Source organism: Hetaerina americana, unplaced genomic scaffold (assembly GCF_022747635.1).
Source record: "Hetaerina americana unplaced genomic scaffold, ioHetAmer1.1.p SCAF_9, whole genome shotgun sequence".
Taxonomy (NCBI): Eukaryota; Metazoa; Arthropoda; class Insecta; order Odonata; family Calopterygidae; genus Hetaerina; species Hetaerina americana.
The window spans coordinates 34988701-35013239 of record NW_027287538.1 but is presented as its reverse complement, the minus strand read 5'-3'; the positions used below and the strand labels follow the sequence as shown (position 1 = coordinate 35013239).

The following is a 24539-nucleotide window of genomic DNA, read 5'->3' as shown; positions in this document are numbered from 1 at the left end:
TGGTGGCAGTATTTATCCTGTCTTTCGTAATGGGAAAAATACGTCATAATTATAAGAATTTATAAAGTTTAAGCTTATAACTGCAAGTTTTTAACAGCTCAGACTGTTAGCAATACTCCTAAACCCGTTTCTTTTCAGTATTTATGAATTAAAGACTAATTGAAGTCGTAAAACGGTATGTATAGATGGTGTCATTTCTCATAGGTTTCATTTGAGAATTGACAAAAATATGTGTAATATCGAATGAACTATACCTCTGGGATTCCTTTGAAAATAATGTCGAGTAATCTTTCTTGATGACTGTAAATGCTGTCCGTTTTCCATGCTTCGGTGTTTAACCTTCAATTCAATATTACCCATCAACCTTCACTTGTAATCAGTTCGATGCAGTTGAGAATATATGGATTGATTGTTATTGTGTGAATGTCAATTAAATTTTTTGCCAAATTGCGTGTATTTATTTCTGTACACAAAGAGTGCATGCTCTGTGTTCGGTCGATGGTTGTCTTTTTATTCGATATTTGGAAACGATAATCTTGGTCGGGTATTTTTCGCCTTCGTCGTGCTAATGTGATTATTTCTAATGGATCGTTATTTCTAACTGGTTAAAATTATCTTTCACTTTATTTTTCTTCATTTTCTCAAGAGTTTCAGTTGATAATCTTTCGTCATATCTTCTACGCAGGTATTTTTGTCATCTATGTGGGTAAATATTAGGGAAGCAAATCACAGCGGCAGACAAGAACTGCCCGTCTTGATTTTTCTCCTCAATTAAGTGCCTGAGTGTGACTTGTCTTCACTAATTTATTATCTAAGCCTTAACGACAGTCATGCCTCTATTTGGAAAGTCTCAGAAAAGTCCAGCTGAGGTAGTTAAAGCTCTCAAGGAGGCTGTCAATGCTCTTGAGAGAGGGGACAAGAAAGCAGAAAAGGTGAGTTTTCAAACTCAGTTACATAGATATGTTAAGGATTGTGCCCTTCAGTAATCCCGCACTAATCATTTTATCTCTGTAAACATATGAATCAGTGAACCATAATTTTAATTTTTTAGGCCCAAGAAGATGTCAGTAAAAACCTCGTATTAATTAAAAATATGTTGTATGGTACATCGGATGCAGAGCCTCAGACTGATATTATTGTAGCCCAGCTGGCCCAAGAATTGTACAATAGCAATCTTCTTCTCCTTCTTATTCAGAATCTTAATAGAATAGACTTTGAGGTAAGCTTTTCCTTGGAGAAACAAGGGTGTTTTTACATATTTTGATGACGTTTGGAAGCAATGTGAGTAATTAACTCTAATGATTTTAGTTTTACAAATATTGTTTGGCCAAGTACATGTCTTAGGCTAAGAAAGAGGACCAAGATGATTTCTTTCTTATCAAATCGTGGCGACGTTAAAATTGACTTTAGATTGGTGTAAGGAGAAAAGCCTAGATTTTGGAGATTATCAGGTTAACTTTTCTTAAAGAACGACTTAATTATATTTGACAACACTTTTCTTTGGTATAGATGGTGTAACCATTTGAAGCAAAGAATAGAAGTCGGAGTTGATATCCTCTTGAGATATTTGATCCCCTTTCTGTCGTCGATTTGTATGTTGCTGAATATAGACCGGGCGTTTCTCGCCCCTATCCAAAAGATCTTTTCCTGATAGACACTTAACCATAAGGTCACACTCCCTTTGCAAATTTAGTAATTATATAACCTTAGCTTCACTCGAGATGAATTATTCATGATTGCGTTTTTCTGAAAAAATAAAATCAGGCAGTAAATGGGACTTATTGATTTACAGAAAAAACGGCAACATTTTGGAGATCATAGTCAATTCAGAAGTGTTGCCAACTTCATGTATCTGCAATCAGTGTTTAAGGGCACTGAATAAGATATCTTTATATCGTAAAAACTGAAGGTCAATAATCATGTTATTCACCTTTCAAATCAATTTAAAAATAAGATTTCGAGTCACCCTGGTTTCAGCAAAAGATTTAATATTTTGAAACGATTTGAACGTATTATATTTTAAAGTTTTATTTGGTCCATTTTCAACAATTACAACGAAAATTCATCATACTTTGCAATGCAGTTAATTTTCTCAACTTAAGATGATTGAGTTCTGGTTTCCAGAATAATTTTCCATGAAATTTTTTTGTGGAGATGACTGACATCTCCAAATTGATTTTGAAATTCACATCCCAAATTTTTTACCCAAAAACTTGTGTCACTGAATTGAAGGAATTTTTGTTTTCTGTGGGAATTCCAATCATTGAGATACACCACAGGCTGCTTTTGATTTCTCTGCATGCTTTGTGCAAAAGTTAAATATTAATAGGTAGGCTTATATTCTCTATGATTATTTCAAAGTGAAGTATTTTATGTCACAATAAGTCAATTTGATTGTTTTTAATTAAGGTTGTGAGAGATTTCTCTAATTCCTTCTTTTTCTAGAGTGATTGGTGGAGAGATACACCTCATTAAAGTCATTAAAAACATTTAATGGTGATAAAATGCCAGATTTGATATAATATAGTTGGCAATTGTAAGAAATCAGAAGAAGATGCTGCATTAATTACCTAAAATTAATAATATAATTAAAGGAAATACGAAATCAGAGATATAAGTCAAGCTAGGGAATTAAATACTATTTTCCCAAAATAATCTGTAGACAAACACACTTGCATGTTTTGGTATGGTAATTCAGTCCTTGATATATCATTTGTTTTTTACCAAATTCATTCAACAGTAATTTAGAAACCCGTAAGTCTCATTCATTGAAATAGGAGTGGTACTGTATTTTTGCAACTGATACCAGAAAATATAATGTTAACCAGAATTCTCCTTTGTTTTGTTGCCCATTGAATCCCTAATTAGTATGACTCAGATCTTTCTGAGGGATTGGCAATTGTTTCAATATTACCTACACACTATCTTAAAGTGAGAACTCTTAAATCAGAACCAAGTATCAACTCTTTGTGCCCTTATTTTGAAGATTGGTTTCAAAGGGTGGTGGAAATATTTGTTAGTAGCATACTTACAACTCTGTGAGCTAGCGACCCTTTCCTACTAATGTGTAATAGTTACAGCACCATCATGATTCAAATTGGTTGAAGATGATTGTGTCACCAAAATTAAAAGAAATGTAAATTCTATGAATTCTTTTTTGTGTGTTTTTTTTTAAAGTACTGAAGTATGTTTTAACACTAAATAGAACATACTTTTATTTTCATGAAAATGATGGGAGAAGATAGTTATGGTCCTTTAGGCTTGTACCCATATTAATTTAATGGGCATTTGTGTGTATGTGTTTATATCTCTGATCACTTAGATTTCAGATATCTTAAGTTTCATAGCCCTTCATGCTACTTTGTGAATAAGATAGCCATCATTAATAATTTAAAATCTTTTATTTTTTTCAGGGGAAAAAAGATGTTGCCCAAGTGTTTAATAACATATTGCGCAGACAAATAGGGACACGTTCACCAACTGTGGAGTATATCTGCACAAAGCCAGAAATACTGTTCACTTTAATGAGAGGGTTAGTATTTTATTTCCAAAATATTTATAAATTCTACTCTCGAGTTCTAGTGATTGGAAAGATATTCCCCTTAAGACTTCCTACTGAACTAACTATCCCAGTTATTTGAGATAACTCTGCCCTAAGATGTTCAGCATAAGCAAGAGTGACTAAACATTGGAGATGTTTTCTGGCTGTAATTTGGTGTTTAGGCCTATCAAGGCACCGAACTAAGTCTAAAGAAAAGGAATACATTTATAAAACTTACTAGTCTTATATGGCTTGCCCATGCTTAAAGATGCATTGGACTAGTTTATTTATTTTTTAGTAGAATTTAGAATCTGAATGTGGTGATTCTGTACTATTTTCCTCAAGTACGAGTGAATCAGTAATTTAAAATAAAATGTTGAAATGATCATTGAAGGCTTTGATAAGTATTGGGCTCCTTAAAACTTTTGAAAAGTGACATATTTAAGAATTTGTTTGTGATGTTGTCCTTAAACTTAGTATGTTTAAAATACAAAATGTGTGTATTATAATTTATCCTAATGAGTATCCAAAATTGAGTGATCATCTGGGCCCTGCATGGATTTAAAGTCTAATGCATTATTTTGTAGCTTGCAGATAATGAAAGTAACTTCATTTATTAATTAACAATATTGTTAATTGTTTTAAATTAGGTATGAGCATCAAGAAATTGCTCTGAACTGTGGAACTATGCTCCGGGAATGTGCTCGCTATGAGGCATTGGCAAAAATAATGCTTTATTCAGATGACTTTTTCAACTTTTTCCGATATGTTGAAGTGTCAACTTTTGACATAGCATCTGATGCCTTTTCAACTTTCAAGGTAAATATAAGAAACATGTCTGATCAATAAGAGTTATCAGTTCATCTCCTATTTGAAAATATTAACCTTTGGATATTTATTAAATGATTTAGTAGATAAGTGGTTGGAGTAATAAGAAAATAATATCCTATATCAATATCCTATTTCATTAGATTTATGTACTGAATCATTCATTTATCAAATCAACATTACCTTGTTGTACTTATGCATATATCATTGCATGTAACTTAAAATTGAAATAAAAGTTTAATTTTAGTTCCTTAAAAAGAAACGGTTACGTATTGGTTTGGTGGTGTAACTCTAGAATGAAATACTATTTCAAATGGTTTAAAGTAGCTTTATACATGCTTTAATTTTCGTTTCTAAATTGATTGTTTAAGGGTCCCCTCAAACTTTAAAAAAATTATCTTGATAGTGAAATTTTATGATAATTAAAATACTTAGCCCTATAATTAAAGCAAAATGTAATTTAAAAATCACCTGAGTATAGTAAAATTTTCACAAACCAATTGTCTTTAAATATCCTCCTGAATGAGAAGACATCAAGAATATTCATCCCTTTACAGTTTGCAGAAATAATAAATAAGTTGTGTGCTGTAATTATGACTCTTCAGTCATAAAAAATTTTGGAATAGATTGTGATTACCAGCACGGGGTTTGTTTTGAGGCATAGGAAATCTTCTCTCTGATTCATCTTGAGAGTTAGAAATTTTCTTATGGTTAGGAATTTGAGATTCAAGAAAATTATTTGTGTTGATCAACCAGTTTTATGGTTTCAGTTAGCCATTCTTTGTTAGTATATTTAGTGTGTAGAGTTTTGACTGGTTCACTTTGAAATCAATATAGCAAAGCTTATACACCCCTAGGTAATAACATAACTCCTTGTTGTGAAATGGTTTTCCAGGTATTGGATTTATGATATCACTCCCTAAGAGGTAACTCTATACTTATAATGAATTCATGTGCATAATATCCTCAACTGTATAATTTGGATATAGCTATGCATATACAAGCTTGTATATATCATGCTTTTTAAAATTTTGTTCTTTAAATTAAGGATGAATGCTGCAAAAATTAAGTTGTTCAAAGAAATAATCAGATTGCCTTGGGGCACGTTAACATTTTATGGGATGTATATTTAATTAAGGTTACAATGGATCTGTAAAACATACTATGATAGTAATGTGTTTTAAAATATTTTTTCCATAACAGGAACTCCTGACACGCCATAAAATCTTATGTGCTGAATTCTTGGAGGTCAACTATGATAAAGTATTTTCCCATTACCAACGTCTTCTTAATTCAGAGAACTATGTGACACGAAGGCAGAGTCTGAAACTTCTTGGTGAACTTCTCCTGGACAGGCATAATTTTACAGTAAAGTTTTCTTTAATAATCTAGCTATCAAATGTGGTATTTTGTCTTACCCTGCTTCCATCTAATTTACAAGAAAAATTTTAGATTGGAAAATTGTCTTGATGCATTGATAATATTGTCTATTCAGTAAAATGGCATACTTGATTTCATTTACATAAGTTGTTTAACGATAAAGACTGAGAGCTTTTTTTGCTGTCATAGTAGATGTTACATTGAAAAAGTTTTCTTTTTCACAATATGGTCACTTAACTGCAGGGTTAATTAATAACTGGGTAAAATTGTGGATGGAGTTTTTTTGTAAATTTATAAAATGAAGAGGGTGTGAATCATTGACTGTGAATTAATAAGTTGTCAATCCTATAGCCAATATTAATTTTCAAGAACTCAATGCTGATATTTTGTTCAACCAGGTAATCATCAACGGGAGTGAGAATTTGACAGCGATTGGGGAAGATAATAGTAGCAAAGTACTGCCTGTGGTCAAGTGAATACGTCAAGAGGGAGAGGTAGTGGGGGATAGATTTCTTGAGGTGGAGGGATGGGTATATTCACTTGACCATGGGCAATACTTTGCTATTGTTGTCTTCCCTGTTGTCTAATTTTCACTTTGGTTAATGGTTACTATTTGACCAAAATATTGGTTTTAGATTTATTTAAAATTCAATAGTAGCTACAGGATTGACACCTTGCCAATGTAAATTAATGGATGAATGAATGAAATCTGCTAATGATGCAATGTTATATGATAAATAAAACAGTTTCTGGCATCACTTGATGGAAAATATTCATATTGAAATTAAACCACTTGGCTTTTCCAAAAGCCAAGTGGTCTAATTTCAATGATATATGCTTGTATCTAGACTTCTGAGTTATATAATATAATTCCTCAAAAACAAAGTTGAAAGGAATAGAAAACTTAGACTTAAAAATCGTAATGGTTTGAAATTAGAGGTTGCTTTTCTATTGAGGGTATTTATTTGCAATTATATAGTGTATTTTTATGGATAAATTTATTTTCCAAGTCCAATCCCCTAACCCTGTTATGTCCATTTTGAAGCCCCCTTATTGGAAGAAAATCATTCTAAATAGCACCTTATTTTTCATATTTAAAAAAAGATATGTTCTCTATTTAAAATTTTGCATATTTAAAAAACTCATTGTTCAGTTTTTAGTTTGATATAAAAGTATCTCCATTTTTCTAAGCATGTTTTTCATTATTCCAATTTGTCCCAACTATATGAAATTTTAGGTGCACTGGTGATTACATATATTATGGTAATAATCATGTTTTATGATGTAATGATTTTTGTTTGCTGGTGCATGCTTCTAGGATAGAAATCTATAGAGTTAGTCATGTAACCATTTCACGGGGTCAATTCCTGAACCGAATACTACCTTGATCAAAAAGTTCCCGGAATTTATTCAGAAAATTAAAAATACAAGTTTATTCATCTAAATCTATATTGTCCCCTTCAAAGTAATCCCCATCGACTGCAACACACTTATGCCAGCGCTTGATCCAATCCTCGAAACATTTTTTATATTCGGTTTTCGGTATGTCCATCAGTGCTTCCTGCGATTTTTCCATTACTTCCTCTCGGCTGCTAAAACGCGTTCCCCGTAATGGTTTTTTAACTCGATTGAACAGAAAGAAGTCACAGGGAGCCAAATCAGGTGAATTCGGTGGCTGTTGGATGGTATTTGTTGCATTTTTCGTCAAAAAATTACGAATAATGATAGCACTGTGCGACGGTGCGTTATCATGGTGCAAAATCCACGAGTTTTCTGCCCACATTTCTGATCTCTTTCGGCGAATTGCTTCACGCAAACGTCTCATAACGCCCAAATAATACTCTTTGTTTACTGTCTGGCCTTCTGGCAAAAATTCATGATGCACTACACCGTTGTAATCCATGAAAACCGTCAGCATTGCCTTCTTTTTTGACTGAAAACGACGTGGTTTTTTTGGTCTCGGCTCATTTGGTGAACGCCATTCACTTGCCTGATGTCTGGATTGCGTGTCGTACTCATAAACCCACGTCTCGTCTCCAGTAATGATCCTTTTGATGAATGTGGGATCGGATTCAGCCTCGCAAATCATGTCTTTTGCGACGTCAACACGGTCTCTTTTTTGCATGAAATTGAGGTCTTTTGGCATGCTACACGACGGAAACCCAAATCATTAACCACAATGTCTTGGGCGGATCCATAGGCAATGTTCAAGTCCTCCGCTATTTCTCTGATGGTTAATTTGCGGTTATTGACCAACATTTATTTTACTTTATCAATTTTTTCACCGACTTTCGATGTCGATGGTCTGCCACTGCGTTCATCATCTTCGATTGACTCACGACCACTTCTGAACCGCTCGTGCCACTGGTAAACGACCGTTTTTTTTAGAGAATCGTTGCCGAAACACCTTTCCAACATTTCCAACGTCCGTGCGCCACTAAATCCGTTTTTTACGCAAAATTTAATACAAGTTCGTTGTTGCAAATTTAAATCCATTTCTGAAATTGTAAAAAATCGCCAACACACACAGAGATAGATGTACTCTTGGCTACGTAACTTTTGCAAATGTCAAGTTATGACACTAAAATTTAAAGGGAATATCAACAACAGATGTACCAATTTGACAAAAAAAACAGAACTCAAATCGGAACGATGGGAGCGCCACACGGTGGTTATTCCGGGAACTTTTTGATCAAGGTAGTATGCCTCATAATGCTGCATAGGTGCAGCATAGTTATATGCAGCAATGACACCTGGTTCAAAGAGAAAGAATATGCAATTGAAACTGATCACTCGGGCTCTAACCCATTTATATATCCCTTTCATAAAATGTGTCAATCTCTTCTTATTGTGAAGATTTTTTGCTCTAGTTAGCCAGTATAAATACTTTGCTTGGACAAGAGCGAGAAAATAAGTGTAAGGAAAATATTATTCTATAAACTGAAAGAAAGGTAATTGTATTATTTAAAAAAATATTAATGATGGTGGCTGATGCTTTAAATACCTTCTAAATAGTCAGTATGCTTCTATTTTAAAAAGTGGAATGATAAGTTGTGAAAAACAAAGCAAATGAAAATATTGGTCCATCATTAGATGTTAATTGTTTTGAACTCCATCAAAAGTCATAACAATCCTCCACTGTAATCTTGGATGGGTATCAGTTAGTTCTAAAATGGCCTGAATATAAAATCTTATTAAAAATTATGTCTTCAAATCTCTTTGGTAAACTTCAACTTCTATCATTTTAATAACTGTGAACATGGTCAAATATAAACTTAAGTACCAAGAAATTTCTTAACCATATCATCATCATAAAACTCGCTTCCCAAAGTTTTTGCCTTCAAAATAGCCAGTTATTACAGTTAATGTTTGTGGATTTTGAATTTTTAACTGTAAAAGAAAGATTTGAAGGTTTCTGAAAAGGGATCATCATCATCAGTATTTCCATCCTAGGATTGGTTTACTGCAGCCCTCCATTCTACTCTATTTAATTTCAATTCCCTCAATCCTTGATACCTTCTCTGTTTTACGTCCATCTTAATTTGTCCTATTTTCATGTCTCTTGGTCTTCCTCGTGAAATATTCCCTTCTATTTTTCCTTTTATTATATTCCTAATCAATCCATTGTGCCTCAATCTGTGGCCAATCCATCTATTTCTTCTTTGCTGTGGTGTTCTCGGTATGGTTATCCTCTTCTGTCTAGTTCCTCTTTCGTTACTTTGTCTGTCCATTTAATCTTCAGCATTCTCCTCCAGCACTATGTTTCAAAGGCTTCTATTCTTTGCTGGTCCACTTTTCCAATGTTCCAAGTCTCGGAATCATAGAGCTCCACACTCCACATGAAAGTCTTGACAAATTGCCTCCTTGGTTTCAGTCTTAGGTTCTTTGAACATAGTAATTGCCACTTCTTCATGAATGCATTCTTAGTTTGGGCTATTCTTTGCTTGATGGTGGTTGAACTCCTTCCATCCCATGTTGTGCTGCTGCCCAGGTAGATGAAGGCTTCCACTTGCTCTAGTTCTAAAAAGGGATATGAGAAGCAAAAAATGAAATTATAGGAATTGTAAAAAAGAAAAGAGGAAGTAATCCAAGGATTGCAGATGAAATGATTGAGAAGGTAGATAGGAGAAGAAAATGGAGGAATATAAACACAGAACTAGGTAGAAGGAAATAAAAGGATATAAAAAATAAATAGAGATGAGAAAGTAATAGGGCAAAATTAGCATGGTGGAAGATGCAGTGTGAAGATTTAGAAATTTTACAAAGGAAAGGTAAAATTGGTGTGGTTTGCAGGAGGTGAAAGCAATGTCTGGAAGTAAAAAGGGAAAATTGTTGCTAACAAATATAGAAATGTCAGGAAAATTATTAATTTAACCAGGAAAGATTCAAAATAGATGGAAAAAATGCATGATGGATCTATATGGTAAATACATTAGGTCTACAAGGCTTAGGCATAGAAAGAGAATGACATAGATGAGGGTAGCTTAGGTCCAGATATATTTGATTACAAGATAAAAAGAGTATTCAAGGAATTGAATTTAAATAAGATCATGGGATAGATAACATTCCTATGGAAATACTTAAAATATTTGAAAAAGGTGGTAGTAAGAGTTGGTATGGACTAATTTGTAGCACTTATGAGGGAGGAATTTTGCCTGAAGAATTCATCAACTCTCTTTTAGTCTCTATGCCAAAAATGGGAAATGTGGCTATATGTGAGGATTACAGAACAATGAGCTTGATTGCTTATGCTGCTAAAGTGATTCTTAGAATAATAAGAGGATGGAGAGCGGAGCAAATGAATACATGGAGGAAAATAAATTTGAGTTCTGGAAAAGAATACATATACGTGATGCCATAGCAGTAACGAGGTTAGTAGTAGAGAGAAACATAGAATACAATTAATGTGGAGTATATTGAGTAGAATTAATGAATGTATTGCAGAAAATAGAAGTAGATTGGTGGGATAGGAGACTTATCTGTAACCTACACATGTCACAGATTGCTCAGGTACGAGTGGAAGATAGAGACTCAGGCTGGGTAGTGTTAGTAAGAGCGATAAGACCATTGTCACCCTTGCTATTCAAATGTGTATGTGGAGGAATTGGTTAAAGAGACACATGAAGAATTGGAAATATGAATGAAAATAGGTAGGGAATTCATTGAATCGGTTAGGTTTGCCGATGACCAAGCTCTAGTTTTTCAGTCAGCCTGGGGGTTGCAAGCATGCTGAGTGAATTGGTATGGGACGAGAATAAATGTAAACAACACCAAGGTTATATGGTTTTCTAGAAAGAAGGCCTAGTAAAAATCAAAATACGAGAGCAGGTGCAGCAGTTTTATCATCTTGGTAGTGTTTTGAACCAAGATGATCAAAGTGGTAGGGACCTAAGAAGAAGAATCACATTAGTCAGTAAGATTTTCACTAGGAGGGATTTAATGACAGGAATATAAAGTGAGGATGTTAAGGAAATATTAATGAAAATTTCATGTTGAGTGTGGTGTTGTTCAGTACAGAAACATGGTTACTGAAGCAAGATGATAGGCCTAAGTTGAACCCTTGAAACGTGGAGGATGGAAATAATGATGGGCTGAAGGGAAAACAAATTAAGAATAGCTAGGCATGGTGAGGGAGGAATGAGAACTTTTTGCAGAGTTTTATATGGGAAACAAAAGGTAGATGCAGAGTATTTTGATTGGCTATGTAATTTTGATGATAGTGATAAAGGATTGACATTAAAAAAAACACGCAAATGTTAGGTAAGCGAGGAAGGGTTAAGAAAAGGATGGCCATTTTGGAATGAAGGGAGGTAGAAAGGATGCAGAATTGAAATTTTTTCTGTCAATTGTCGTGCCATATGTCAATTTGTATTCTGTTGGGGAGACAAAGAAATTTATCTGTCCTCTGTGCCCCTCCAAAACCTACCTTAAATGGCAGACTACATAATAATTATTATTGGCTGTTGAGTACCGAGTAGGCGTCTAATCAGCAAATTCAAATTCATGGTTCTATCCACATATGATGGGTAATGTTTTGATATTAAATTAGTAATTATGAATCTTTGTCAAATATCTCCATGTACAGCAGTCACTAGTATAGCTTATATATCAGAATAAGAAGTAGAACATGGACTAGATCATCTCAGATGTAATCAGATGCCTGCACTCCTTTGCCATTATTAACAATGATTGATCTCCTTCAGACGAACCTCACTAATGTGTGACGAAAGAATAGAAGGTTTTGTAGGATTGAAAGTTTCCTAAAATTAGTTTCCAAAATCTTTGAATAAATTGTTGTTTTTGATTTATTTGCCTGTCAAAGTACCTCCTGCGACAAGGTGACCTTCCAAGATAAACATAGTGTGAATGGAGTAATTACGAAAAAATAGTTATTCACTATTTTTCAATGAGGAAATCTCCAGTTGACATATACAGATGATACTTGGACAATTCAAAGTAGACTCTTTTTGACAAAATATGTAAGGTCAGCACTGCTGAAACAAAGCAGCAGCTGGGGGGGCATTACTTGATTCCTGAGTTTAGAAATGTTAATCTATGTCATGAGATTTTGTGGAGGTATCATGCTGATAAATTTTTTATTTTCAAAATTTATGACCATTTTCCTTTGTTACTAATTATAGTTATTTTCCCTAGAAAAAAAGTTATGTGAGGTGTAAATGTCATTACCTGGTCATGAACTAGGAAAATCTTTTCTGTTTTAGACTCAATTGTGACAAATTTGTGATATTACCAAATAATTTGCTTAAAAATCTGTTTTAGAAGTTATTTATGAAGAATAACTCTTTTGGGCCAAGGCTACTCAAGTTAATGGCTTTAGAAGTGTACATTTTTGGCTGATAGAAAAAATTCTCTTCAATTATTTTATTAATTTAACATATTCCTTAAATTACAAAGAAATAAAAAGTATATGCTAGATAAATAAATTTTGGAGTAAGTTCTTTTGAATCGTATACAAACACTTAAGATCTGGGCAACCTTCCTTTGACTGGTAATCTATCTGTCAGCTGAAAACTTGTTTCATTCTTTCCAGGAAAGTCAGGTTTAGGAATAAATGATCAATATAGCTCCACTTTGATACATCTGCATACCTTGGATTTTTGTTGGTAGAATTATTTTATCCAGTCGCTTTCCGTTTCTGTCTTATGTAACCAATGTCTCACCTCACCACATACATGAATTCATGCTTTTCAAATGCTTGACTACTTACTCTGTTTCTCTATCTTGGCTTTTTTGGAGCCTGCAATGAGCTTGAGGGTTTACAGGCCTGAAAGGGTGGGGGCTACTGCAGCAATAATCCAAGTCTGCATTGCATGCCATGTGTGGACAGGACAGCATTCATGCCTTTTAATGTATCATAGTTGAATAAAAAGAAAAAAATGATTTCTTCTGTAAATCTCATTGCATTCTTTACTGAATGGTGTGAGGTAACTGACCCTTTTTGGTTAGCAGCAATTTTATAATGTTTTATTGTTTGGTTTCAGGTGATGACTCGATATATATCCAATCCAGACAACTTAAAGCTGATGATGAATATGCTTAAGGAAAAATCACGAAATATTCAATTTGAAGCCTTCCATGTTTTTAAGGTATTGTTTACTACAATAATTTAGTCTCTGGCATTAATTCATGATGAATGATAGGTTTATAAACAGCCATCTTGTGCTTAAAAGCTTTATCCCGAGAGCATGTCATGGGAGACAGCTTTACCGTGGTTAGGCTAAAATTCCTGATTCAATTGAATCAATACCCTGGGACACCTTAAGTTTTTTTCCTGGCTGGTGTCAATTTCAGTAATATTTGGACATTAGTGAGCTCCCTCTTTAAAATATGAATTCAGTTGGATATTTTTTATCTAGGGTTCACGTTAATTTGTGATCATTTATGTATTTTAGGAGTTGATCATGTCAGAATTCCCCAATACCTAATAATGCTTACCTGATGATATAGTGTAAATTGGTAGTTATCTTAAAGTTGTGCTTAAAATTGTCACTGACCACTGGTATTCTCAAGATTCCTTTATAAATAGTTAATAAAGACAGTAAAGAATTAATATTTACTCTTGGGTCATCAAATGTGACTAAAAAATATATACTACCTTGATCAAAAAGTTCCCGGAATAACCACCGTGTGGCGATCCCATCGTTCCGATTTGAGTTCTGTTTTTTTTTTAAATTGGTACATCTGTTGTTGATATTCCCTTTAAATCTTAGTGTCATAACTTGACATTTGCAAAAGTTACGTAGCCAAGAGTACATCTATCTCTGTGTGTGTTGGCGATTTTTTACAATTGCAGAAATGGATTTAAATTTGCAACAACGAACTTGTATTAAATTTTGCGTAAAAAACGGATTTAGTGGCGCACGGACGTTGGAAATGTTGGAAAAGTGTTTCGGCAACGATTCTCTAAAAAAAACGGTCTTTTACCAGTGGCACGAGCGGTTCAGAAGTGGTCGTGAGTCAATCGAAGATGATGAACGCAGTGGCAGACCATCGACATCGAAAGTCGGTGAAAAAATTGATAAAGTAAAAGAAATGTTGGTCAATAACCGCAAATTAACCATCAGAGAAATAGCGGAGGACTTGAACATTGCCTATGGATCCGCCCAAGACATTGTGGTTAATGATTTGGGTTTCCGTCGTGTAGCAGCAAAGTTGGTGCCGAAAGACCTCAATTTCATGCAAAAAAGAGACCGTGTTGACGTCGCAAAAGACATGATTTGCGAGGCTGAATCCGATCCCACATTCATCAAAAGGATCATTACTGGAGACGAGACGTGGGTTTATGAGTACGACACGCAATCCAGACATCAGGCAAGTGAATGGCGTTCACCAAATGAGCCGAGACCAAAAAAACCACGTCGTTTTCAGTCAAAAAAGAAGGCAATGCTGACGGTTTTCATGGATTACAACGGTGTAGTGCATCATAAATTTTTGCCAGAAGGCCAGACAGTAAACAAAGAGTATTATTTGGGCGTTATGAGACGTTTGCGTGAAGCAATTCGCCGAAAGAGACCAGAAATGTGGGCAGAAAACTCGTGGATTTTGCACCATGATAACGCACCGTCGCACAGTGCTATCATTATTCGTAATTTTTTGACGAAAAATGCAACAAATACCATCCAACAGCCACCGAATTCACCTGATTTGGCTCCCTGTGACTTCTTTCTGTTCAATCGAGTTAAAAAACCATTACGGGGAACGCGTTTTAGCAGCCGAGAGGAAGTAATGGAAAAATCGCAGGAAGCACTGATGGACATACCGAAAACCGAATATAAAAAATGTTTCGAGGATTGGATCAAGCGCTGGCATAAGTGTGTTGCAGTCGATGGGGATTACTTTGAAGGGGACAATATAGATTTAGATGAATAAACTTGTATTTTTAATTTTCTGAATAAATTCCGGGAAATTTTTGATCAAGGTAGTATTTTAAATTTAGAAAATGGAGTGGGAAAATAATTCAATTTATAGTTTGGCTTAATAATTCAAATTCAAACATTTGAATACTTTTTGTAAAGTGTTTAGTAAACATGTGCATATATGACAAAAAATCTCTGGAATGAAGATAAACATTTAACAAGCTTGTTAAAATTTGTATTGTCAGTTCAGAAGTAATGACAGCTCTTCAAAAGAGTTGGTTACAAATTAATTAGAGAATGTAATCATATGCCTCAAATTCATATTATATTAAAGTTTTGTGGGTCGCAGTAGCCCAGGGGGGGTAGAGCGTTGGACTACTGACCGGAGTGCCCGGGTTAGATTCCCGTTCAAGCCTCTCTGGGCGCCTGCAGCTCCACCCAGGCTATGTGATTTTTCGGGTACCAGATCTTCCTGGGAAACCATAACCGGCACAGGGAAAGGAGCTGGCTGTCCTATCCTTATATGTGAATTTCACATGCCATCAGGCTTAGTCCTGGGTGAACTTTACCATCACCTACCAAACTGATCTTTGGGTTGATTACTGTGTTTATGGTTTTTTTGTTAAAGTTTTAGAAGCTTTGATTGTTACTTTATGAAGCCTTTATTACTTATTGATTTAATTCAGGGCAAATTAAACTAAGGTACATGAAGAAATTCCTGCCTTTCTTGATGGTGCTGATGTAGTAATGAGCATATGTTCAAAGTTGGTTGGCTTGGTTCAACAGAGGGATTACAGTGGTGTTATAATGACAATTCATGGAATTGATATCGCATTTAACCATGATGAAAGTGTTAACTTGGAAAGAGTGGTTAAGGTTTTCCATATCACTTACTAAACAAATGATTGGTCTGATATACCGTTTGGTGATGATAAGATATCTCAATATGTATGTGGGTGGCATTCAGAAATATTTACTGATGCACAGAAAGCATGATTTGGGTCATGCCATGAAACACTTAAATTGATATTGATAGAAATGAGCTCTTACGGCTAGTAATATATTATAAATGTGAAACTCCAATAGCCGTAAACAGTTTACCTTTCTAAACAAAGTAAAAATGAAATTAGTTGTGCTAGCGCCACAAGTCAAGTACCTTTCACTTTTTCCCCTTTTTGCAACGGTCATTTCCTTGACCGTGTAATTCCCCCTCCCCCTCACTACATAACCTATCGTTTCAAACTCCTCTACCATCAGCCTCGTCCATTGGCTTTTGTCTTTTTCACCCCCCCCCCTCCCCCACACATGTAACACTATATATTCTTTGGATTGCCCTTACCCTTTCTCATTTCGACTTGTGTTGTAGTGACGATTACCCTTCAGTACGCTGAAGAGGGTTACTTTGTGGCCGAAATATGCGTATTCGTATTCACCTTTCTTATCCTCTCCTTTTTTACCTTTTACCCCTTTTACCTACCTCATTATCCTTTTTTACCTTTACCCCTTCTTGACTTGTGGCGCTAGCCAACTAATTTCATTTTTACTTTGCTTAGAAAGGTAAACTGTTTACGGCTATTGGAGTTTCACATTTATAATAATACTTAAATTGATGTTTCAGTGCATTTAATAATAATTTAGTTCATTTAATGCTCAATTGTGAATGCACTTGTGTGACATGCCTTGCTTCCATTGCTATCATATTAGACTGGTACCAAATGCCCCCAAGAATTAACTTGAATTAATTGTTACGCATTTTGCCTACATTAAGGATTCCCATTGCCTGTTGCATACACCAAAGGATAAACTGTAGCCGGTACAAAGCAAATCCTAATTACGTATGTGTAAGCGGTCCCTGAGCTCTGTTTCCTTACTAAATGAGCAGATTCACAAGAGTTCCCGTAAGGGTACAGTAGAAAATTGATTATCCATGGAATGAGGTGAAGGTGTCACTGAATAATTGATAGTGATGAATCTTTGGATATACTAGGGTAAGGTGAAAATTTCTCGGCCTGACACAGAGATGGCATTCCAATCAGCAAAAATTTATGATTCCTGTCTGGGTGCATGTATCATTGGTCCGTAAGATAAGTTTCAACTTGTTCTCTCGTGTAGATAGTTTACATGCATTGTGGCAGTAGACTTCTTTCGTCTATTTTGTTCAAATGAAAAACTTGAATTTTGTGCGGTCATAAAATTCTTTGTTTTTAATGGATTAACCCCTAAGCAGTTCCATTCCGAAAGGAGAAAAAAGTGTACAAGAACTCTGCTTTTTCAATATCAACTGTTAAAATGTGGGCAGCTGAATTTAAGCATGGTCGCACATCTCTTGAAGATGACACGCGTTAAGGATGGCCAAATACCACAACCAGAAACCATCAAAAAGGTGCAAAATGTCATATTGGACAATAGGCAAGTGAAGGTGAGTGAGATAGCTAAGGCCGTGGGGATATTGGAAGAAGGGTGCAAAGCATCTTGCTCAAAGAATTAGGAATGCTAAAGCTCTGCGCAAGGGGGGTGCCACATTGCTGAATGCTGATCAAAAGCAAATGCGCAAATAATTTTCTCAGCAATATTTGGGCCGATTCAAGAGGGAACCGACTGATTTTGTGCAGTGGTTTTTCACCATGGATGAGACGTGGGTCTACCACTACACGCCAGAAATGAAACAGCAATCGAAGTGGAGGGTGGAAGCCGGTGGTTAAGCACCAAAGAAAGCAAAGTTGATGGCATCTGCTGGAAAGGTCATAGCCAGTTTGTTTTGGGATACGAAAGGGATCCTGTTAATTGATTGCCTTGAAAAATTCAGAAAAATTTTTGGCGAATATTACTCCAACCTTTTTGACCAGCTGGATACCAAAATTCGTGAAAAGAGGCCTGACTTGAAGAAGAAAAAAAATCATCTTTTACCAGGACAACCTGCTTTCACCTGCTCACATAGGTGCATTGGCAATATGGGAAAACTCTGGGGTTTGGGGTACGATTTGCTCGGCCATCCCCTCTAGTCCCTTGATTTAGCACCCTCAGACATCCATCTGTTCCCAAACTTGAAGAAAATTGGTTCTGGGAAGCGCTTCATGTCTAATGAAGAAGTTGCCAGAGCAATAGATGGATATTTTCACAGCCTTCCAGACTTTCATTTCCAGGAAGGAATACTGATGTTGGAGAAACACTGGACCAAGTGTTTTGAAGTCAAGGGAGATTATGTAAAAAAATTAAATAATTTTTTAAAAGTCTTACATTGTCAGGCCAGAAACTTTTCAACTTACCCTCGTAAGTGCAGTGAAACCTGTCTCAATAGTCACCTCCATGATGTGGTTTTCTTCTTAAGTAGTCCCTTTATTTGGACATGTATGCATAGCCCATACAATCAGTGTAAATGGCTCATCATTTGAGGAAGTAATTTCTTCACAGGGCAGTAGCCACTCGATGTTTGGCCAGTAGCTGTCTATGCTCCAACTACTGTCTATGCTCATTATGCTTAATAGAAGTAATTATTAAACAGTAAATAATTGCAATTGCACCTCATCCTTTGGTTAAGGAGGGAAAAACTTTTGAGCTTCCCTATATGAACAGTGAAGAACAAAAAGCATGATCACATCCTAGCTTTCATGCTTTTTTTGAGCTAGAGTTTTGTTTTTTAATGTGGTAGAGTTCTGGACTGTATTTTGTAAAAATTTGGTGTGGCCTCTGCGTTCATTTTTAATGTGCTCATGTACTGTCCTCAAGTGAATTATATGGTTAAGGACTTTTTTTTACTGGTTTTCGGCATATTCCCCTTTTTTAAATATTTTTCCAACTTCGTCAGTAGAAGTGCACCAGGCATTCCTTAGATTCTTTATTTTCTTTTCCATAATTTTTACAATTTTCAAGTAATTACCCCAATATTATGCCTGTCTTGCCATTTAACATTTAAAAAAATATATTTCAAATTTGTGCCATTTTGAGGGAATGTATTGCTGAATGACAGCCTCCCTTTGAAAAGTAAAGTCAATTTCTCAGTAACAACCCAAGAGAAAAATGATGTATAGAAAGATACTGGAAATACTGATCAACTTTGTCACCAATAGTAGAGAAAAATTCTGTATTATAATATGGTGCTACTTGTGCCATGGTATGAGATGGCATCAGAATATATTGCTGTACCTTAAATTTTTACTGTCAACTAGGAACTTTAAAGCTATTTTTTAGTAATTTTTTAGCATTGCCTACAGCTGACCCTAACGCTTAGCTATGGGCAGTGTTTATTTGTAGATATTATTTTTTTATAATAGTCTTAACCATTTTTTTGTACAGCCAGGCCACTTTTTGGGTAATGGTAATACTATTTTGAAATTACAGCCAACGATTTGTAGCTTGTCTTAATTTTTATCCCTTTTTTTTGGGAGTTTTTTAAATGTTTTTTGAGCATATGGCCATAGATTTATATATTCAAGCAGACTCTCTGTTCATCTGAGACTGCTAGTGTGCCTCTTTGTGCTAATGGTTTCATGAGGTACAGTATAAGCAACATTGAATCACAGCTCTGTATTCTGTGACAACCACTGTTGACCACACAGCAATATAACAATTATATATTATGCTGTATACAACTCCTAACCATTGATACAGAATTCTTTCATCCAAATCATGATACAGAATATTTTTGTATGATAGGTATTTCCATTTTCTCCAGGGAAAATTCTGAAATTGACTGAATAGTAAAAGGACTTTTTCACAATTATGAAAATATAATTAATTTAATGCAAAAATCTTCCAAATCCACTGGTATCATTAGCAGAGAAATCTAAAAACTGGAGAATTACCAATAATCTGTCTTATCACATGTATTTACTGAAGTTTGTTGTTGCGCTAGGTGAATCCTTGAACCAGCACTAGTTAGGAGAATGTTTTTTCTTTGGTGGTGGTATCATCATAGTCAAAAATGCAAGCATATTATTTACAGTACACTCACGCATGTAGCTGACTGGTCTTTTTTTCACCTGTTCCCAATCAACACACTCAAAAAAACGTATAAGTGATCCACTAATTGGTATTCCTTAGAAACAAAGTTGTTAATTATTCCAAAATTAGTTCATCAAAATTCCCCTCCTGTTGGGGCAAAAGTTTGTCCATTGTGCCATGCTAAGGTTTGTTCCAATTTTTGTCAACTGACTTTCATCTCCCCTAAGTATCTCAATAGGATTTCCACTATGTCTTCACTTGCATCACCATTTTCCAGATTTGATAAAGAAAATTAATTCCCTCATTTAGTTTTCAGTTCATCCAGAGAAATATCGATATCATTTAATGAAAAGGGATGCTTCCGAAAGTGGGAGCATAGATTCCTTACTACTTTTTTTCGAGGACTCCTAAGGATTAGGGATAGTTTCTTGGGTATCAAAAGGTAATGAAAGACCAAAAAGGGTTGGGATGTATCCATACCACTTCTCATCTCTTCTGAAAAATTAAAGCATCCACCATATCTGGTCTTGTCTCTCCCATGTTTTGTCTATGTTGCCAAAAAATTGGCCATTTTGGAAAATTTTATTGCATAAGATTATGGATTCAACAAGGTGCTTTGATACAATTTTTCAGCCATCTGATTTGTTGTTTCAAGTTCTGCAGTATCAATATATGTAATGATAGATACTAATGAAGGATATAATGATACAGGCATGAAGAAGATAAAACAGAAGTTTTGTGTTGATAATGCTTCATGCATTAATTATTTTCTCTTCGTTTATATGATATTTCAACCAACTCTGATATAATTTTCAAGGAATATCTCCTCAGAATGGAGATTCATTTACCAATAAAGATAATTTAAATTATTACAAATCAGTGAGAGCATCTTTGATGCCACAGCAAGTTTCTTTTTATCACTGCTCAATCATTCGTCCAAAAATCAGTGAAAATTGGGAACATACTCTTCGTCTAATGCAGTACTTGCTGCAAACTTTTTTGATTTTAAAGTTTTTATAGTTTTTTAAATTGATGGATGTTTTTACTCCAAATTCCTCCTGTTCCTAACTGTCTGTCAAAATCATGGTTTAGGCAAACTACATTGCTATGAAAATAGTTTTTTGATATATTATTACATTGTTGCTGTCTATATGTCACTGGTGGTCTTGTCTGGCCCTGCGCTCCCAATAAGCCACTCCTCGCTTGCCATTAGGGGCTAACCACTTCCTATTTCTTAGGGGCCAACCACTAGAGTTTACACAACATTAATACCCGTGGTGAATTTGAACTTTACTTTAAGTGTTTAACCCAACTATCTTAGCTGGGCTATTACCAGAATTATTCATCATAAATAACAGCAGTATAATTTCCATCATTTACACTATTAAAAAAACATTCTGTATTTTATGGTTCAGATTTCATAGAAATTTTTAAATTTTCTTAATGTGAAGAAGCTTATTTGGAATTTTCTGGAATTTTCTTCTTGAGACCGCAATAAATGCTTTTTCTAAATTTATTGGCTGGAAAAAATATTGGCCCCTCTTTATAAGTATAGTTTATGGCTAATGAATAGAATTTCTGATCAATTTCATGCAAAATTTTTAAAAATATTGAGAAGAGTGTTGAATGAATGCTGCTAGTCAGCATAATTACTAATGCAACAATTTCAGAGCGTAAAAATCATTCGCCTTGACTGGGACTCGAACCCAGATCCCTCAATATCCGGTCGAATGCTTTAGCCACTTAAGCTACCGAGGCGTCCTCTTAAACTCTGAAATTAGCGGATGCGGCTGATGCAGATAGCGGATGACTCCGTTAAAAGTTACTGTTGCGGCATCTCCCGCAGTTTCTTTGGAATTTAGCATAATTACTGTTCAACTGAGCATCACAGTTATTAGCAATATGGTAATACATTAGTGGTTACCATAATGTGAACAAAGAAATCACTTTCAAATCTACAGGAAATCACTGCATTCATTTTTTCAGTTGTTTTTTGTTCCTTTATGTAGGTATTACATGATAAAATGTCTACTATCCAGCAGCAGCTATTCCCACCAAATGAATGTGCATTAGATAATATATTTTTAGGAAAAGTAAAAGAAATTGCTTCATGCTACCATCAAGATGCTTATAAGTGATCTTCACTCCTGGCAAAGATAACTTATCATTTATATCAAAATCACCCTATGTGAAACCTCCTAATTTTAAGTATATCTTGGTTTTTGGAATAATGCCAGAATAAAGTGGTGCAATTGCAAAATCATCAGGTCTAGTAGCCCCAAAATAAAGAAAAACATGTGATTCCACTTTATATCAATGTATATTTTCTTATTGACAGGTATTTGTTGCGAATCCCAACAAACCCAAGCCAATCTTGGACATCTTGCTACGAAATCAAGAGAAGCTGGTTGATTTTCTCACAAGATTCCACACAGAGAGGTCTGAAGATGAGCAGTTCAATGATGAAAAGGCTTACCTCATCAAGCAGATAAAAGAGCTGAAACCTGCTGCTGAGCACTAACCTGTATAGAGTGTATAACAGTGACCTGTCAGTCAAGAAGGACAGCTGCATTCTGTCATAGCCCATATCATGCGCACATCTACGTTTCTGGCCACCTGCAATTCCTACATTCCACCTGTTACCCGATTACTATGGAAACAAATTTCTCCTGTTATTTGTGATATCTTTGGTGTCAAATCAATACACAATAACAAATTTTGTGGTTATAAAGCATATATAGTTTACCCATTCAGTAAGCACAGAAGTCAGTTTGTTTCACCTCTCTGTATTTTCTTTGGTTGAAAAGATTTTCTTCCTGTGGTCATACTACTTCAAAATAAAGTTTACAAAAGCACCCCGCTGCTGGGTAGGGAATGCTAGCCAATTTAACTGCAATACAATATTTATCATGATGGTATATCATCATCAAAAATTGAAATCTTTGTTTTGGCTGCTTGTAAGCCTTTAAGCAGCATGTTTTCTTTGAGATAACTTACGAGCTGCATTTCACTGCTGTCCAGTTAAAGCTACCAAGACTGCATAAGTGATTCATATAGCAATCAAAATGGAGCATAATGCCAAAGTCTGTGCGGGGGTGCTGAGTAAGATTGCACTAGGTGCTAAAATGTCTGGATGAAGCCACAAAAACACCAAATGGATGTTTTGTTTCTTCTAAAGGACTTGCCTCCTACCAATAGTTCATTATGATATAAAATGTTTTGTTTATTTTTATCTTCCATGCATACGGTAGAATAATGGCATTTGAGAATTTTTAAAACTTAGTTGTCAGACGATTCTTGTTTTGTTTGTTACTAGTATATTTTTATTCTCAGATAAGACTTATTTGTGCTACAGAAGCTAGGACTGTGCCAGTATTCCCTTACAATGCTTTACTCCTGGTAGGTTTTAATCAAGGGAAACAGCTGCTGTGGAACATAAAAAGAGTGATTGAGTGATGTGAGACATGGATTTATTTTCTTGGCCTCTGTCAGTGACACATTTAATTGTGAAAGTGAGAAAGTGTGGAAAAGAGTGAAAAAAAATATCCAGGAAAGCTGGGTGAAATATTGAGTTAGCTGCCACTCTCCCAGCTTGTTAGTGGCTACTGGAATCGTTCGTAATCTTGTTTGCCCATTACTGAAAAAAGCATTTTGGGTATAGTTGAATCACACTGCTAAAGATAATAAATTTTAATGTCAATATTTTGTGTAAATTGGAATTAAAAATTGCTCTCAACTGCAGCTATTCAACATACTTGAATGAGAGTGAAGTGAACATAGAGAGAGAGAGAGAAAAAAATGTTTGAGGGATTAACATCCCTGCCTAGAGGAGTCATTAGTCATAGATTCTTCATGAAGTATTTGACTTTTCCTCCTCTTTCTATTCAGCCTTCTATTGCAATGCTGTCATTGCTGTATGGCTGTGTGTATGCTTCCTTAAGATAGAATACCTTTCTTTCAGTGGCATTATCTTAAGGCATGTGAATTTTTTCACATGCATTATTAATCACTGTTAAGTTATAGTCCGGTATATTGTGTTTTTGGGTTGTCAAATGGCTTTTAATGTAAATAGAGTTATTTTAAACTTTTAATGTAATGTATATTTGATCTTCTTTGCCTGAGGTACAGTCTGCACTTTTATCACTTCATTTGACTAAATTATATTCTAAAGCACGGATCTAAATGTGGCTACCTGGTATTTGGATTATTGGTCATTATTTAAATAGTTATTCATATTGTTTATTTGGATCATTAAAAATCATTTAAGGTATTTTCAGGTATATGATGAATACTTGTTTCTTCAAATGATGAAATGATAACCAATTACCTAATAAATAATCTAGCAAACAATTATTAATTTCTGTGGATAATTATGAGTTGCCACATAAAACCTATGATAATATATCTATGGAAGGATAGGTGCAGTTGCAATATAATCAATTAATTAATGAACACAATATCACCAATGGAGT

The 24539-nt window shown here is 34.9% G+C and overlaps 1 protein-coding gene across 3 annotated transcripts; it reads left to right on the top strand.

Annotated features, from left to right (window-relative positions):
• On the top strand, nucleotides 1-24414 carry Mo25 (calcium binding protein Mo25). 3 transcript variants are annotated; one of them, XM_071597623.1, is made up of 8 exons: nucleotides 1-175; nucleotides 686-932; nucleotides 1052-1219; nucleotides 3414-3532; nucleotides 4192-4360; nucleotides 5573-5737; nucleotides 13252-13356; nucleotides 22406-24414. In XM_071597623.1, exons 2-8 carry the CDS (start codon nucleotides 831-833, stop codon nucleotides 22586-22588), a joined length of 1011 nt encoding a protein of 336 aa, XP_071453724.1. In that variant the 5' UTR covers nucleotides 1-175; nucleotides 686-830; the 3' UTR covers nucleotides 22589-24414. The 3 variants fall into 3 exon arrangements, with proteins under 3 accessions (XP_071453724.1, XP_071453726.1, XP_071453725.1); XM_071597625.1 differs by lacking the exon at nucleotides 1-175 and adding an exon at nucleotides 220-544; XM_071597624.1 differs by lacking the exon at nucleotides 1-175 and adding an exon at nucleotides 220-570.
• The last annotated feature ends 125 nt before the right edge of the window (nucleotides 24415-24539 follow it).